Source organism: Hipposideros armiger, unplaced genomic scaffold (assembly GCF_001890085.2).
Source record: "Hipposideros armiger isolate ML-2016 unplaced genomic scaffold, ASM189008v1 scaffold_451, whole genome shotgun sequence".
NCBI lineage: Eukaryota > Metazoa > Chordata > Mammalia > Chiroptera > Hipposideridae > Hipposideros > Hipposideros armiger.
The window spans coordinates 393,499-411,348 of record NW_017731801.1 but is presented as its reverse complement, the minus strand read 5'-3'; the positions used below and the strand labels follow the sequence as shown (position 1 = coordinate 411,348).

At 35.0% G+C, this 17,850-nt stretch overlaps 1 protein-coding gene across 1 annotated transcript; it reads right to left on the bottom strand.

Moving 5' to 3' along the window:
- Positions 1-16,892: 16,892 nt before the first annotated feature.
- On the bottom strand, positions 16,893-17,595 carry LOC109395041 (transcription elongation factor A protein-like 4). The gene is given in 3 exon segments (XM_019665747.1): positions 16,893-17,017; positions 17,020-17,172; positions 17,175-17,595. Coding segments are annotated over 3 exon segments (603 nt in total). The 5' UTR covers positions 17,515-17,595; the 3' UTR covers positions 16,893-16,907.
- Positions 17,596-17,850: the final 255 nt, after the last annotated feature.

Genomic DNA, 17,850 nt, shown 5'->3' with positions numbered 1-17,850 from the left:
TACCCAGAACTTACATGATAAGCTCAAAGGTAAATGAGAAAAAGGATACATATAGAGATGATGACATTAACTATACTACCTCCTTATCTAACAGGATTCCTAGGAAAAAAGATCAGAGCAGATGGAATGGAAGCAATACAGAGGGAGAAAGAGAGATTGATTGATTTATAAAATTTAGAAAATTACCTAATTAAAAATTAAACAAGTTACTATGGCAAAATATGATAAATAGGATATCGTCATTAAAAAGATTTTATGAGAAATCAAATAAAATCCCCAAGGAGGTAATGCTGATTTCTTTTAAAGACCATTTCTCTGTACTTCCAAATATCAAAAGTAAATGGAACCTGTGGGAAACAGACTGAATTCAAGAATTTTATGCCCAATTTGCCACTCCTGTGCAAAGTAATCAAAAGGTGTTTTCACACACTTAGAGGGTCAGAAAGTTTACACCCACAGCAGTTGTACTGAAAAAAGAAAAAAATTCTCAAACATATTTGACGAACCAAAAGAAATAATGACTAGAAAAACAGTAAAATGGCTAGATAATGAAAACAAACTAACAATTGCCTAAATAATAACTAATGTACTTAAGAAATCATGCAAGTAAAAAAAAATCATCAAAGGGTCAATAACTGAACAAATAATTTGATCAAATTTATCAGAGAGGTAAAACAAATATGAGAAATTGAGAGTAAGAGGTAATAAAAATAATGCTAAATTTATCATATTAATACATGAGACCAAGATCTATATACAACACTATACCTCTCTTTAATAATTAAAAAAAGTACAGGCCGGCCGAGTGGCGCGTTGGTTAAGAGCTGACTTGGGACGCCAGAGGGCCCCGGTTCGGATCCCACATATGAGGGCCAGTGACACTGCCCTCTACAGCTAAAATGCTGAACAACAGCTCAACCTGGAGCTGGGCTGCCATGAGTCCCTGGCGACGGCATAGGCTGCAGCCCCTGTGGCAATGGGGTTGCCATGGGCTACCGTGTGTAGCCAGCAGCCTCAGTGAGTGGCCGTCCAGAAGCCAGCAACTAATCTGCCTTGCCTGGGAAGAGTGCAATGATGGTGCCAACTTGGGCCAGTGAAGTAACATACTCCACAACTAGACTGAAGAACAAAAGGACAGCAACTTGTCTGTTCCCCTTCCCCCAATTCCCCAGCACTGTTCCCATCCCCCAATTCCCCAATAAAAAAAATCTTAAAAAAAATAAAATAAAAATAATTTAAAAAAGTAAGTTCAAATATACTTTATAAAAGTTTATGACTATCCACAAAGAGAAATTGTCAAAAAGATAATTTCTTGGAGCCAGAAACACCTTCTCAATAAAACACTAGAGAAGAGGGCACAATAAACATAGAAATTTATAGTGATGCATAGTATAGTGATGTATAGCGATGTATAGTATTTCATTAAAGTACAATAGTTAAGGAAATACACACACACACAAACACACACACACACACACACATTATGCTATGATTGTTATAACATGGCAACATTCTCTAGGATGTTACCCTTCCTGTTCTCTGCCCATAGGCTATTCCTTGCAAAGATATAAATAGAAAAAATGAGACTGTCTCAGGAAATTTCCCATTCTGTTTATGTTTTTATCTCAGTACACCTCTCACTGGTGCCAGAAGGATCAAAATCCTTTGCATTTGTATTTTCCCTTAGCTTATTTCCTAATCTCTGAAATCCTGCTGGTAGGAAGCGCAGTATTCATAATACTGTGAAAGTTGTCTTTGGGTACTGTGTTTTTTCATTATATTTGAATTTTCTCTCCATTTGCTGTTAGAAAATGTGATAGGATGAGTAACAGAGTATAATTGCTGTGTTTATTTATACTGTATCTCCATATTATACAATACACTTTGAACTCTTTGAGGGTCTGGTTCATGTTTTATTCTAATTTCCATTCCCCAGCATCCAGCCCAATATCTGGAATATATCAGGACCTCAGTGATATTTGTGTGTGAATGGGTCTGAATGCATACGTATATATTATAAAGTGAACTTATCAAAATATAACATCAAAGTGGAGGTTTTCTCCTCAATTTATATTGCAGTACCAATAGTTTTCTACCAAGACATCAAAAGAATTAATCTTTTTAATCAACATGGAAAATCAAAGCAAATTGAATTTAGATAAATCCAAAAACCCAATCAGCACAATTTTTTGTGAAATGAATATTGCTATATTTCATATTTTTTGGTTAATGAGGATTGTTAGAAATAGATTGTATCTAGGGCTCTTTCCACAATAAAATTACAGTGCAGAATTAAAAAGAAAAGTGAACTACCATAAACAAACAAAAAGCACACTTCCTGGCGTTGAAAGAGGACCTTCAAACATCAGGTAGGTCACTACAGCATTTGACCTCTCAGTTTCCTCTAACCCTGACATTCTCTACTTTTTCAATTTCCTTTTTGACCTAGAATTTGTCTTTATATAATTTGAAGCTATTTGCATTCCCTGAAGCTGTGGACTGTCTTTGCCACAACACATGCTGTTATTGACTCACTCTGTCATTTACTTATGTGCATCACTGTATTGTCCTTGAATGGAAAAAGGAGGTTGTGCTAACCAAGTCACCCAATTATGTCTGGTTCATGTTCTGACCAGCCAAATATGCTCATGGGACAATTGTGAGGCTGAGCAGTACAGTGTATGGGTGTACATAACTCAGAGACCTTAACTGCATTATACAGAAATGAAACTGAGGCACACTGATGCATACCTTAGGGTATTTCAAATGTATAAGCCAAAGAAATGATAGAGAGAAATTTAAGAGAAAAAGATGAACTTCTAATCAGTAGAACATGGAATGCATTAAATTTGCAAACCCCATTATGTTTTAATTTCACCATACACTAGGATATCCTAATTTTTTAGTAACAACTTCATAAAAGGAAATAATTCTCCTTGGCACAAAAGCAACATCATACTTTGTGGTGAATATAGCATTTACCCGGAGTCTACTCAATCTGAAGGAAGCTCTGTACTCTCCCTTTTGTAAGGCAATGTTTAAATGGTAGTTGAAATATTTATATTGTACAAACCATATTTCCTATGGTCTGTAAAAATGTTGAAGGTCAAATCCCATTTCTTATTCTGTATATAATTAGCATTTTTGTTTGTTTTGTTATTTTGCATAATATAAAATGATAATGACACTTCCTGTCTGCATATTCACGTAATGGTTGAATGAACCAAGATAGGTCATATGACTAAGTGTGCTTTCAGCTTCGCTCAACATTTGCAGGGCTCTTTAAGAACACTTAATTTGGGGTCGGCCGAGTGGCTCGTTGGTTAAGAGTTGGCTTGGGACGCCAGCTCCGAGTAGCAGGGCCCCGGTTCGGATCCCACATTAGGGCCAGTGACGCTGCGCCCTCTATAGCTAAGATGGTGGACAACAGCTTGACCTGGAGCTGGGTTGCCATGAGTCACCAGTGATGGCATAGGCTGCAGCCCCTGCTACAGTGGGCTGCCGTAAACTACAGTGAGCGGCTGTCCAGTGGGCAGTGACCAATCTGCCTCACCCAGGAAGAGCGCAATGATAATACCAACATGGGCCAGTGAAGCGACGTCCTCCACAACTAGACTGAAGAACAAAAGGACAGCAACTTGTCTGTTCCCATTCCCCGATTCCCCTATAAAATCTTAAAAAAAAAAAGAACACTTCATTTGCATTTTACGATTTAACCTTCACAACCTTCTTTATCTTCTTTAAATATAGGAAATGGGCAAACACAGGGAAAACAGTCTATAAGGTGGCAAAGGTGTGATTCAAACCACTCAATCTAACACAATAAGATCACTATGCTTGCCTTACATTTGCAATCCATTTCACAATTATTTATTTATTTATTTTTAACTGGGGGACAATGTGTTTTAACAGGACCCATCAGCTCCAAGTTGAGTAGTTGTTTCAATGTAGTTGTGGAGGGTGCATCTCAGTGGCCCATGTGGGGATTGAACTGGCAACCTTGGTGTTATGAGCACTGCGCTGTAACCAACTGAGCTAACCAGCTGCCCCCATTTCACAATTTACAATTGGCTTTTACTTGCTTTGATTCTCACAGCAAGTCGGTAAGATAAGTGAAGCAGACATTATTTTAACTTTTAAGTCTTCAGAAAAGTCAGGGTCATATAGTAAAATTATGGAGTCAATAATATGAGCAAAATCTTCTTATAAGCAAACCCCATTTCTCTGTATCATCCAGATTATAAACAAGGTCTCAATCTCAATGGTTACCTTTCCTTCCTTTCTTTGTCTTTATCATTCTACCATTCTTTCTCTCCTTATCCCCTCACCCCTCCTCCTCCTATTTTCAAGAGTTTCTGGGTGTCTAATATGCCATATTTTGCATATTAGGAAAATAAACTTAAAATTGAAAAAAGGCAGAATAACCAACATTAAGTAAAAACAGAAGTTCAAGATGTGAGAGAAAATAGTAGGAGCTAAACTTGCACTTTCAAGAAGCCCAAAAAACTAGTTCCAGTTGAATTAAATGGTAGAATTCTAAAAGCTGTAGTTAAATGTGCAAATGATTAAACGCAGCTGCTAAATCTAACTCAAAATACTGAGTAAAAGACTCCCTCAGTCTGGGAAAAATGTGGAACATTCTGGTCAGCAGTCTTTCTCTGATTGGAATAAAATTTTAAAATGCCTGACAAATATATGTTCGTATTCCCTAAAGCTGAAATACATATTAATCTACAGGTTACAGTAGTACATTTACCCCTGAAAAATAAAATAAATCACAGAAAAATATATAGTTTTCACCTTCGGTAGTCAAAGAGGCTATCTATATGAGTTCAGAATAGGGAAGGATATAACATAATTATGTGTTATATTATATGCAAAATAGCAGATTTCTTACTGGCATGAATAATCAAATAATTCATTTATCAGATATTTATTGGGGCATTTTATGTGCTGGGGATATCAATGAATATAGAGACAAAGCTATCTGACTAACAAAATAACTTGAGAATGTTAGAATACCTTTCAATTCAAGAAAACTTTTTCGTCAGAAAATTTTCAGCTAAGAGTTTTTCAGAGAAAGGCGGTGCATTTTTAAAAATCAACGAATTATTTAGATAGTATAAAGGATGGATTCCTCAATGAATATAAATGCCTAAGTGAAATTAAGTACTGGTAGTTTTTATATTAGAATTTTAAACAAAGCCTGTTTTGAACTAACTGTTGTTTTTTGGAGGGGACATTCACTTGTTTTTTTAACCTCATTCTTTTTTATTAATGCATCATTTAGTAATAATAGTAATAAAAAAGTGTTATAGCCTAGTGATACAGAAATCATGTTCTGGGGTCTGCCAGACATGGTTCCAATTCCAGCTCAGTCACACATCTCCTCAAGTGACTGTGGTTTGATTAGTTAAGCTATTTAAATCGCAGGTTTTTATTTATAGAATGACCTAATTATAGAATTTATTTCATTATGTTTTTGTGAGAATTAAATGAGACACTATTTAAAAATACAGGATTGTACTTAAAAATATCACTTAAACATACCACTATCACAGTGATCTCAGTCAGACTAATGTGAGGGTGGTTAAAAGCTTCTTCTTACTAGGCCATGTGAGAACTCTGTCTCAGGAATACTTGCTCTCTTCAGGAGAGCCTATCAATGCAGTGAATTAGTCAATGACACAGCTCTAAAAGTAGATGGAGTGAAACATGCAATAATGACCGTGTCTTTCCAGACATTAAGACACTAATATTCTGTAAGACAACCATTCCTTAATCATATTGCCTTTTCTGATACTGTTTGGAATGTTTTACATTTCAAACCCCAACTGTACTGTCCCAGATGCTTAGCATAATGTTGAGAATTCAAATGATACAGGACCACGGTCACAGTGCATCCTACCTCGGCTGAAGCTTATTCCTGGCAGTGGATGAGCCCATGGAGAGAGTTACTGAGTAAGTGTGGAGAGGAGACCAGTACAACATAGAGATTCCTAAAGCATAATGAGGAATTTCTTGATGTATAGGCTCTTATCTTTGGAATTTATTATTTTTTAATTGTGGTATAGGGGAGTCCAGCAAAAATAGGAAAAAAAAAACCCTAATAGGTAACAAAGACAACCAGGCACTTCCATAGAGAAATATAAATTAGAGAATAAAGTTTAATTTCAGGAATTCTGTTGATTAAATGACTCTTTATAAAATATCTGCAAACCAAATCATCTTTTAATGGCTTTGCTTCTATTGATAAAGAGCTTTCATGCTCACAAATGTCTTATAAATGAAATTGTGATACACGGTGCTTTTGCAAGTTGGGACTGACTCCATAATGCCCGTGATTTTTAAATACCAAGGAGTCCAGCTTGCTCACACAGTAAAAAGCTGTCTTTTATGTTCTTTTAATTAGAGTAGACATTTCTCTCTTGATACTTAAAATTAAAGATTATACTTGTACTTGGAAAGCTATAATGAATTTCTGACAATGGTTAAGAGTATGGGACCTTGGGAATAGTTGCCCTCAGCAAGAACGCCAAAATTGGTGTGTCGGTAAATAGATTAACATACTTTTATGTGTTCGTCATGGTATTACACTAACTGGTAATAAAGCCCTATTAGAGGTCACAGTGTAGGGAAATTTTAAAAGATTTTATGCTTCTATATGATACAGTCACATTTATGGTTTGTTTACCTTTGTACAAGTATTTGCCAAGTATTCTTCACTTATCCTTTCTAAGTATGGGTCAAATATTACATTGCCCTCAAAGAAATACCTAAGAGGAAGTATAGTGAAAAAGACATGTTAATTTTATTTGTTCTCAGAAGAGTAGACTTTCTTCATTATTTGCTGTTCTCTAAAATTACATACAAGACCATTAATACACAGAATTACTTTAGAGCATCAGGAGACAGTGGTCAACATGCAAATTATGATGCAGACATTAACCTCTTTTCCGTAAGGAAGATAATTTCAAGACATATTCGGTCACTATTTGTCTCAGAGTTCAGCGTCTCTAGGTAATGAGAGTTATGTGTGACTTATTTTTCTCCTATAACACTCTATTTTAGAGATCTATGTTTACACTTTAAATTTTAATATAATTCTTTCATTTTGTTTCCCATACTGTATTTCTATGAATATAAAGCAATATCTTTATTTATTTTACTATTATAGACATTTATGTTACTTCCATTTTCCCCTAATAAAATCTGTATCTATGTGGGCATCCCGATAAGCATCTCTGGTAAAAACCTGTAAGAGTTTCTCTGGACAGATATACATTTAGAAACAGAAGGACAGGTCTTAGGTTGTCTTTTCAAAGTATTGTAATATCTTTACAGATGACATGTAGTTAATTTCCTGCTTATTTACATTTTGACAAAACTTGATACCATCAAACTTTTTGACTATCCCCAAGAAAATTCATGTCATGATATTACATTGTTGGTTCAATTAGCATTTATCTTATTACTAATTGCAAAGATTTTATTTTTTACATTTTTAGTGGCAGTTTACTTTTCTTCTTGTGGAAAACGTGCACTTGTAATATGAAAGTAGCTATAGTATTCTTTTGTCATTTTCTTGTTGATCTGTAGTGTTCTGTATGCATCGAATACCAATTTTATGCATTGAACACCTCTCTTTCCTGTGTGTAACTGTTTCTTAACTTCATTTACAGTATCTTGTGATCTTATGCCTTTTCCCTCCTGTATGAATATTTAGACTCTAAATTTTGTCTAGTTAAATAACGAATTGTATCCAAAGAAATATAATGGAGAAAATGTGAAGTGATCACTTGTCTCCTTAAATCAGAGAGATGACTTGGTATCATTCAAATTGAAGATTATAAGACTAAGTTATGATAAAATTAAAGCAAAGAGGCCGGATAGCCAATATTTCAGGCTTTTCAAACCAGATACATCTCTGTTGCTGTTCAATTAAGGCAAATTTTTGTTCAATACAAGCAAGATATCTGCGTATAAGTTAACTATGTAAAAATGCTTCTCCTCCCCCAAATATTAATTATGATACTGTAGGAAATTCTCTGAAGAGGCATGAAATAAATTAAATTGCAGTTAAAATGCTTTTTAGGTCTGGGTAAACACATCTTTCTGGTGCCATTATTATTTTTTTTAACTACCAATTTAACAATGAACAATCAGTTATTTGGAAACTACTGAAAAGTTTGAAGTCCCAAAGTTCATTAACCAAGAAACATTTCTAAGTAAATATTAGTAGAATGTGCCCAGCTTTTTTCTACATTGTATAGTCTGAGTACAATTTACTATTATTTCTTTATTATAATATAACAAATACTATCATTATAAGACAGAAATCACTCATGAACACTCTAAGGCTAGAAAGGGGGAAACAACACAAATAGGTGTTTGAAAAAGAAGGTGGTGTGTATCAGTCATGTGAGTTAAACCTGCCTTACCATCACAGTATACTGGATCCCAGAGTCCAGCCCTGATTATCTGTGAGGTAGTGATGTATGAGATGGAATATTCAAGGTGGTAATGTAAAGTGGAACCCTTTGATAAAAGCCAAGATTTCTCACAAGGAGTTTCTAGTGATTTAACAGATAGTAAAAATCTCACTATTGGATTCCTGTGCAGTGAGGCACACTATGTAGTGATTTTATTATATACTGTCAATGATATTTAGAGTGGAGGTATTTATTCTTGGGTCAAATTCCAATATTACCCCCGGTGTACACAGCTTTATTCTTCTTTTAAAGTAAAACTTGGAAACACTATATTGGAGATTATTTTGGTCAAAGACCTGGAGCATTGTCATACAGCTGCTGCCCAACTGAGGATGCGTGTGGGTGGTGAAGTTCAGCCTCTTTGGCAAGCCATGGACACTGGCACAAGGCACCATGCACTAAAAAGAGATGTCCTTTTATAATCCTCACAAAAATACCATAGGAGCTAAGACTAGCCTGATTCAGAGTTTCCCATCATCAACATATCACAGTCTCCTTACATTGTGAATCAAGTACTGAACGTCAATACTTTAGAGAAAGGCCTGTTATTAGGTTAGGGTACCAAAACTGTGTCATTATGAGATAATTAGCATCCTCAAGAACAGTTTTGTCATCTGAAAAGTGTCAGTTCTCCCACCCTTCTTGTCCACATTTCTAAATAATTGCTTTAAAGGTTCATCTTATTATTCTACCAACACTTCAATTCTGTATAATCAAAACAAATTTATTACCTATGCACTCCAAGGTGCTCCTCCTCTTATTTTTTTATTTAAGTAATCAACTTTATATCAAGTAGTTTAAAACTCCATCAGTGATCATTATTCTTTCCTCTCATACCCACTGATGATGGACCTTAGAAAACGAAGCCTTTTCTTAGTGTCTCCTTGCTCTAATTCATCATATACCTTATTGCTACTTATGTTTCAGAGATACAGCTCTAGTTTTGTCATTTTCCAGGTATAACATCTTTAAATGCTCTTCATTATCTGCACAATCACTTTTAAACTGTTTGCCCTGGTCTTCAAAGCCATCCATAAATTGTCTCCTACTGCCATTTTCAACTACTTACCAGGATTTACCCTAGACAAGCTATTTTCCCGTAGATGAGCCGTGTGAAAAAACACCTTACTCAAAATGTTGAATACCAATACATTCCTCTGAAATCCCAGTATCTTTCATGCACTTATTTTTAAATAACTTATTGAGATAAAATTCACATACATTACAATTCACCCATTAAAGTGCCATAAATCACTGGTTTTTAGTCTCAGAGTTGTGCAACCATCAGCATAATCAATTTTTATCACACCAAAAATTAATTCTATATCTATTAGAAGTTATTTCTCATTTCCCCATAATGCCCCAGTCCTAGTTTTTTTTCACTACAATCACTTCATGTCTTAGCCAGCAGGCGGAGGGGTGGGGAGGCAAGGGAAGGCACACACGTTTGTTTAGAGTCACAATTGATAAGTGATATCTATGATTTTTGCTTACTTAATATTTTCCAGCAATGATTACACAGGCTTTAAAGGAGGCTGGGGAATGTAATCTCTGGCTGGGAAGTTATGTATCCAGGTAAAACTTGAGATTACATTATTACAGTGAAGAATGTATCAATGGATAATATTAGGTAAGAGCAAGAAAATATTAGAAATTATTAGAATAGTTTCAGCAGATGAAAAGTTGGGAAGAACTTTTTTTTTCTAATATGAGAAGAGAAAGTATTAAAATATATTGCATAGGAGGAAACTTAACCAGATACCAAAATACGGTGAGATGAGGGAAAATAATTTTTTTTGTGAGTGAGCATATTACATAAATAAGTAGAGGGAGGAAATATTTAAGAAATACAGTATATTGGACTCATGACAGTTCCTGTAATTTACCAATTAGATAAGAAATATTAAATGAACTAAAGTGAGCAAATCTTTTACAACTATGCAACTCAGGATGACGTGCATCATTGAAAGAGCAATTATATGCCTCACATTGTTTGAAATATTGATCAAAATATTAAATAGCATTGATTCGATCCTAATAAATATTTATTGTTCTAAGTGTTTTTATCAAATAAAACTGCTGATACCCTGCAATTCTCACATTAAAAGAAATGATGATTAGGGAACTTCTCATATTTCAAACCAGAAATTGTTGCAGTAGAAATGATTGCATTATTTCTGTATACAAAAGCAGCAATCCATTTATTTTTGTTCCCAGATGAATTCTTCATACTGCATTTTGTTATAGCATAGCTCTTTTTAAAAGAGCATATGAGTAAAAATAATAATCTTACACAATTGCCTCTACTTATGTTTATTCCTTCATTTTTAAGATGCTCTTCTTGGTCATTTGTAGCTCACAGTTTGAGAAGTATCTTTAAAGACCTTCTTTTTCCCAAGTTGTTGCACTGTCATTTTAATTGATTCTAAGATTTTTATGTTAAATACTATATATACTTATTTACTATATTTACTATATATAGTTATTTATTATATGTATTTATCTATTTCCCCAGCCAGCAAAACACAACACAGGCAGGCCATGTTACAATAAAATAATAGGCTAAGGTGCATAACTTCATTATTTACAACATATTTTAAAATCAAAAAGTATAGTTCAAATTGTATAAAGAACTTGCATTCATTTCTTAAATGATAAAACATACCATGGACTAAAGATATGACAAGGTAATTCATAGAAGAGGAGTTTAAAATTACTAATAAAAATACACAAAGAATGTCAACCTCACTACTAAACAGAAAATTGCACATCTAAACAATAAAACATATTTTTAAACTTCAAATAGAAGAAAATGAAAAGAAACAAAAATTTTTACTTCAGTGAAGAAAAGAAGATGTGACTCTCTTACCGTGATGCTGGACTCTTTAATCTCAACAATTATGTTAGAGAGCAATATGACAGCACCTAGCAAAATTGATAATGCAAATGAGTCCTCATTTCCACTTCAAGGTACATGCAATTACACATTTAAAAAAATTTCAAAGGGAGTTAAGTAAAAGAATGTTCATTGCAGTATTTTTTTAATGATGAAAATCTGAAGCAAAGTAAATGAATATCGTTAATGTATTAATGCTATGTAGTAGTTAAAATGAATGAATCAATTACATTTCCTTTTATATAGCAATCATGGATATATAGTAAAAAGTAATTTTCAGAGGAAAATGCAAGCTTTACCAATGGCATATAGTTTCAACTCCAACATAAACAAGAAAGAACTCTGTTTTAAGCATGCATATATATGCATAAATATATCTGTTTCACATGACCCAGCCCAAACACCATATATATATATATATATATATATATATATATATATATATATATATATATATATATATATATATATATATATAAATTGACTGCAAAGATATACATCAAACTCATCACAATGTGAATTATGTGACTTGTGTGGGAATAGTAGAGGTGGAGAATACTAGGATGTGGTGAGCTTCTTTAAGAAAAGGCAATGGCTGATACATTTGACATGAGTAATCTGTTAATTGAATACAAAATAAAGAGTCTCATACAAATGTATTTAAAAATTAAAATAGTGATACAATATAGTGTACAATGAATAGGGATTAGCATAACAAATGCTGGCATGTCTACATTATTGAATAATGGACAGCCATGAATTTTATACTAAATAAACATTTACTGTTTTAGAAATTGCTCACACTAGTGAGCTACATTAACGAGTGTGTTATAAATTTCAATGTCATGATCCTAAATATGAAAAAAAATTGATATCAAAATATAAATGAATACATTTACAGGCAAACAAGCATATATATTCCCACAAAGAAATCAATCACATCATGTTGGAAAGGGCAGAAGAGGTTTCTCAGAGCTTTTTCAAACAAAAAATATTTCTCAAAGCCGAAAGCATACATTTCTAGGTCTTATCTCAATTGTGATCTTAGTGAAATGTATTACAAGCTCACATTATACAGTGTGCTATGATGGGGCTTGGCATCAGAGAGACAGTTTCAGACTCTATCCCACTATTATTATTGCATTTTTAAAGATTTTATTTTGAGGTAATTTCAGCATGTGGAAAGAGGACATTGTTTTGCCCAAGAACTGAAATTTAGGACTGTTTACAGCTGAGTAACTATGTATTCTGCTGAACTACATTAGCTATACTTTTCCTCAGCTAAACTCAGTGCACTGAAAGGAAATATGGATAAAATAGAAAAGGTTCCCTAAATGCCTTTTCAGACACTCACTGCCATGTAATCCAAGCCTGAGAAAGGTAATAATCCTTTACATTTTAAAGTACAATTCATTGAGGAGAAGCCAGAAGTCTGGGAAATACAGCATATCAGTGAAGATTTAAAATATTCATTCAATATATGAATGAATCAATAATCTATTAAGTCAATGCATATTTGAACAGAATGTATTAAAATTTATCTATATAACTTTGAAGTAAATTTGCATATCCCTTAATTATACATTTAATATACATTATCTTGTAAATTACTAGATCAATGTAATCTACTAAAAGCTTGAATATTATTCTAAAAGGCATTAAATATAAGCAAGTCTTTATATAAATATTATAGTAAAGAAAACTTTGAACAAAGGGATTAAACTAAGTCCTTTATAAGTTTCACTGGAGAGAGGAAAGAGGTTTGGCCTAAATTATTTTTGTTTGTTTGTTTTAAAGATTTTTATTGGGGAGTTGGGGGAAGGGGAACAGACAAGTTGCTGTCCTTTTGTTCTTCAGTCTAGTTGTGGCGGATGTCGCTTCACTGGCCCAAGTTGGCACCATCATTGCGCTCTTCCCGGCTGAGGCAGATCAGTCACCGGCCTCTGGTCGGCCGCTCACTGTGGCTGCTGGCCGCTCACGCTGGCTGCTGGCTACACACGGTAGCCCATGGCAACCCACTGCAGCAGGGGCTGCAGCCTACGCCGTCGCCCCGACTCACGGCAGCCCAGCTCCAGGTTGAGCTGTTGTTCAGCATCTTAGCTGTAGAGGGCAGTGTCACTGACCCTTATATGTGGGATCTGAACCAGGGCCCTCTGGCGTCCCAAGCCAGCTCTTAACTATCGTGCCACTTGGCCAGCCCGAGGCCTAAATGGTTTTAAAACATCTTATAATCTTGCATGTCTCTTGGATGCTAGCTTTCTTCATCAAAGAATACTCAGTAAAATGGGGAAAGGCAGAAAATAAATATTCAAGATTCTAAAAGTTCTATAGTTGGAATACATATCTTCTCAGCCCTTGAAACACTATCTTTACTTTTTAATTTATTCACTCATTTGTTTATTGAAAGAACATCTCCCTATCCTATCCACAGCACTGAATCCCCACAGCCAATGAGCCCATGTGGTACTTAAGCCCAGCTTCACAAGACAAAGTAAACTAGTGACAAACACTTTATGCACACCAGAGGTTCTCTTTCTCATAGGATGCTGAAACTGAGCACAGGAGATATGCCCTGCTGGTGGTCAAATTTATATCCCATAAATTCAAGGTTCTCAGTGAACTGTGCTCTGCCATGACAGCAAGGAATAGAGAAAGCTTGGCTTCGACATGGAAGAGTGAAGTACAGAAAGTAAGCAACAGGAGAGACTGCGCCAATGATGAAGTTCTGCTAATTTCTGGTCCCTGTCCGTTTCTGAGGGAATCACCTTTCTATTTCAGCTGCAAGGTTTCCTTATCCCAAAACCATGTGCCCTTATCCCAAATTCTGCATTTGAACATAAGGTAGCTTACATTAGTTTTGGTTAGTTGCAACCATTGTCTCATAGATTCAAGTTCTATATATGAGCTATTGTCAAATGAGTCATTTGAAGAAAACTGGTCCCTAAATGCTCCTAAAATGCCATACTCAAAGGGCACAGGAAGACAAGATAAAAAGCATGCAGCCTTCTCTACAAACGAGTCAAAGAAAACACCATCAGTTAGGATTCTAACTCAAGCTTGTCAAAGCACAGAATATTCCATTTTTCTGTATTGCATTTCTCTGCAATGCCATTCCTGGATCTTCATTTTTTAATAGGGCTATTATAATTAGGCTGTGATAAGGAAGCTCCCTTTCAGAGACATAGTCTGTTTTCTTTCTTGGTTTCTCTATATCCTTCTTTGATTGTCGGTGATTAATAACAGTGTCACTACGTTTTGTAGATGTGGACTGGCAACATTAACCAGTGGATTCCTCTGAAACAGTCTGAACCAGCACACGCAATAAATCATGCCTATTGTTCAGGCCAGAGTAAAATTCTCCGCTTACACTGGAGGAGTTCTTTCACACAGAGAAGGTAAAACTCACAGGACGTCTGAATTTTACCCTTAGGAGTAACTGAGATTTCCTGTTTGTTATTAATGGATATATATGCTTTTAAATATAAACATCTCAATTATTGTCATTTAAGTAAATTGCGCTTAGTTTCCAGCAAGATACTTAAAAGTACACAATTATATAATATTATGATGAACTAATTTAGATATAATTTCATCCATCACCTCCTTTCAATATTAATAGAGAGAACATTACTTCCCCCAGGTCACATAGAATATTAGTCATTTAGTTAGGAATTAAATCCAATTCTGGTAACTCTTTGTACAGCTGTTTTATTGAAAAATATCTTATATAACCTTTCAATTATGGATAATCAACACAAGGGTTTTACTCTTCTGGATTATTTGGATAGAACTCCAATAGAACACAAAAGCAACCGTTAAGAGATAAAGACAGAGGTTTTAATTGACATCAGCCATTCATTTAGGAAGGAGATGCTAGATAAACATTCATTTATTGACTTAACTAAATATTAAAATGCAGCTCCATAGATCCCTAAGGAAACACTTGTAGTTCAGTGCTGGTACGAATAAAAGAAAAGACAAATATGACAGCACTAGTGGCTTCTTTTTTTTTATAGATTATACTTATAGTATCATTTGCAATAGGAGTAAGAAAATATCTTGAATTAACCTTAAGAGTATCTTAATTCCCATAGCTCGCAATTTATTTTTGTCTTCTTGGGGGCATGATATGTATGCCCTTGTAACATTAGTTAATTCCCTTTACATTGGAGAGAAAAGCTGTATAATTTGCTTCATTTTGTTTGTTGGTTTGTTTTGTCTTCTTTCCCCTGCAAGAAGGCACTGTCTGAGATTAGGGCACACATAATTTTATAACATTTCTATCTCCTTTATATCTTTAGTTTCAATGAATAGGCTGTCCTATTTCTATTTCCACTGTACCAGTATAAACCTTATATTTTGAATAATTTTTATTTAAAGATAATTTATCTTAGTCAGTGCATATATATATATATATATATATATATATATATATATATATATATATTGCCCTCAAATAACTTTTCAACCTATACTACATTATTGGAATTCCAAGTACCCCAGGTGAACTTTTCCCTAGGATTAATATTCAGTTAATTTTCATTGATTTTTATCTAATAGACTTGTTGTAAGGGTTAAAGAAATAAATAAAAGGAACTTAAAATTCATTGATAGTTATTAAATAACATAAAATGGTCATGTATTATAATAGCTAATATTTCCACTAAACTCATCAAATGAAAGGTTCTGTCCTCCTTAAAAAGTAGAAAACCTAGACTCATTTATATGGTGCCATACTAACATAAAAATTAATAATTACTGATATAATTTTTGTATTGGGGATTTCAATTCTACTGGATTAAATGAAACATATATACACACTATTTTTTTTTTCATTCAACTTTCTAACATTTCCTGCTGGTCATTCGCTCCCCTTTCTCTATCTTTCTGTATATACACTAAACTCCATTACAGAAAGAAATTGTCTACTTGACTGAAATGGATGGGAGATAGCACTGCCAGGTTATATTGCCTTGGACTCAAAAATAGGTACTGCTGCTGTGCTCTGTTAGGGTAAGCCCCATCATTTTGTCATTTTTCCCTCTAATGACTGTCTACCTTCCATATTATTAGTTTCTTATATCTGCTGACAAAAATTTTTTATGAACTTGCCAGAATCATACAACCAAGAAGTACCTCATTCCTTGTTCTTTCACATGTATTTAAGTGGTCCCTTGTTCACAGGACATTTAGGCTACTGACACTTTATCATTATTACAAATAATAGTGCAATATGTACTACTGCATATCTACTAAGTGCTAGTATGTATGAAGGATAACTCCTAAAATTAAAATGATTGTATCTAAAGATATATTCTTTTTATTTTTAAAAATTTTTTTTGTGGTTCTGCAAACTATTATTTTAATTTTACAATGAACCACAGACATTTTTTCCATGCAAGGGATGAAAATCTGCTACTGAAGTGTAGAGGGCTGCAGCTACATAATAAGAGTAACACCTAAAGCAAAGTATTAGCATAAGGTTACAGCCCAGAGCCTGGCAAATGCCTGAGGGGACACTACACAAAAGGAATGTCTTCAAAGCCCCTTTGTGGGGCCCTGCAGCCATCCCTGAGTTCCCTTGGGCCCCTTGGGTGGAAGGGGTCCTGTAAACTTTTTTGCATCCAATAAACCCCCCCAATTTCTGTCTTGTTTTCTTCACCTCATCCTCTACTCTAGCCATCTCATCGAATTCTCTTATCATCTCCTCATTGCTCAAATTCATGTCATGAATGGCCTCCTTGTATTCCTTGAGGCACTGAGCCAGCCCCTTGTTGGTTTTCTTTTGGCTTTCCTGGGTACATCATCCCCAGCTGGGCGCTTTCCTGCAGCCCTTGGTTCGCTGGCTGCTTTTCCTTCTTCTTTTGGCTTTCCCTCATTCTCCAGCTTCCCCTCGCTCTCTGGCTCTCCCTTTTCTTTTGGCTTTCCCTCCTCTGGATTTTCCTTATCATTAAGTATTTCCTCATCTGTCTTTCCCTTGTTTTCTAGCTTTTCCTCATTTTCTAACTTCTTGTCTTCCAGAGTATGAGCTGTTTCTGGCTCTCCCGCATCCTGTGCCTGCTCTTGGTTTTCCGTCTTTACTTGGCTCTCAGGTATTGCTTCATTTTCACTGCAGAGTTTTTCCATGTTGAGATGTCTCCTCCATGCAGACCTGACCAGCCACGGAATTAACTGATCCCCGAGGGGCTTCTGCAGGATAACTTGGCTTATGTTCCAAAGCCAAACAACGTGGATAGATTTAATCATGGTAACAATTTTCTTGCTTGGCTTCTCAATTGGGGCAGGGGCTGAATCACAGTGAGTCCAGAGAGAGGGCGAGGCTCTGTAGTTTGCGGACCAGGAGGCAGGCTCTGTCCGTCCCACTTAAGCACTTGCACGTCTCCCTTGAGGCCCTCCTTCGGCTGAGGAATTCTCCTTCCTCCCAAATAGTGACTAACCTAAAGATATATTCTTTATATTAAT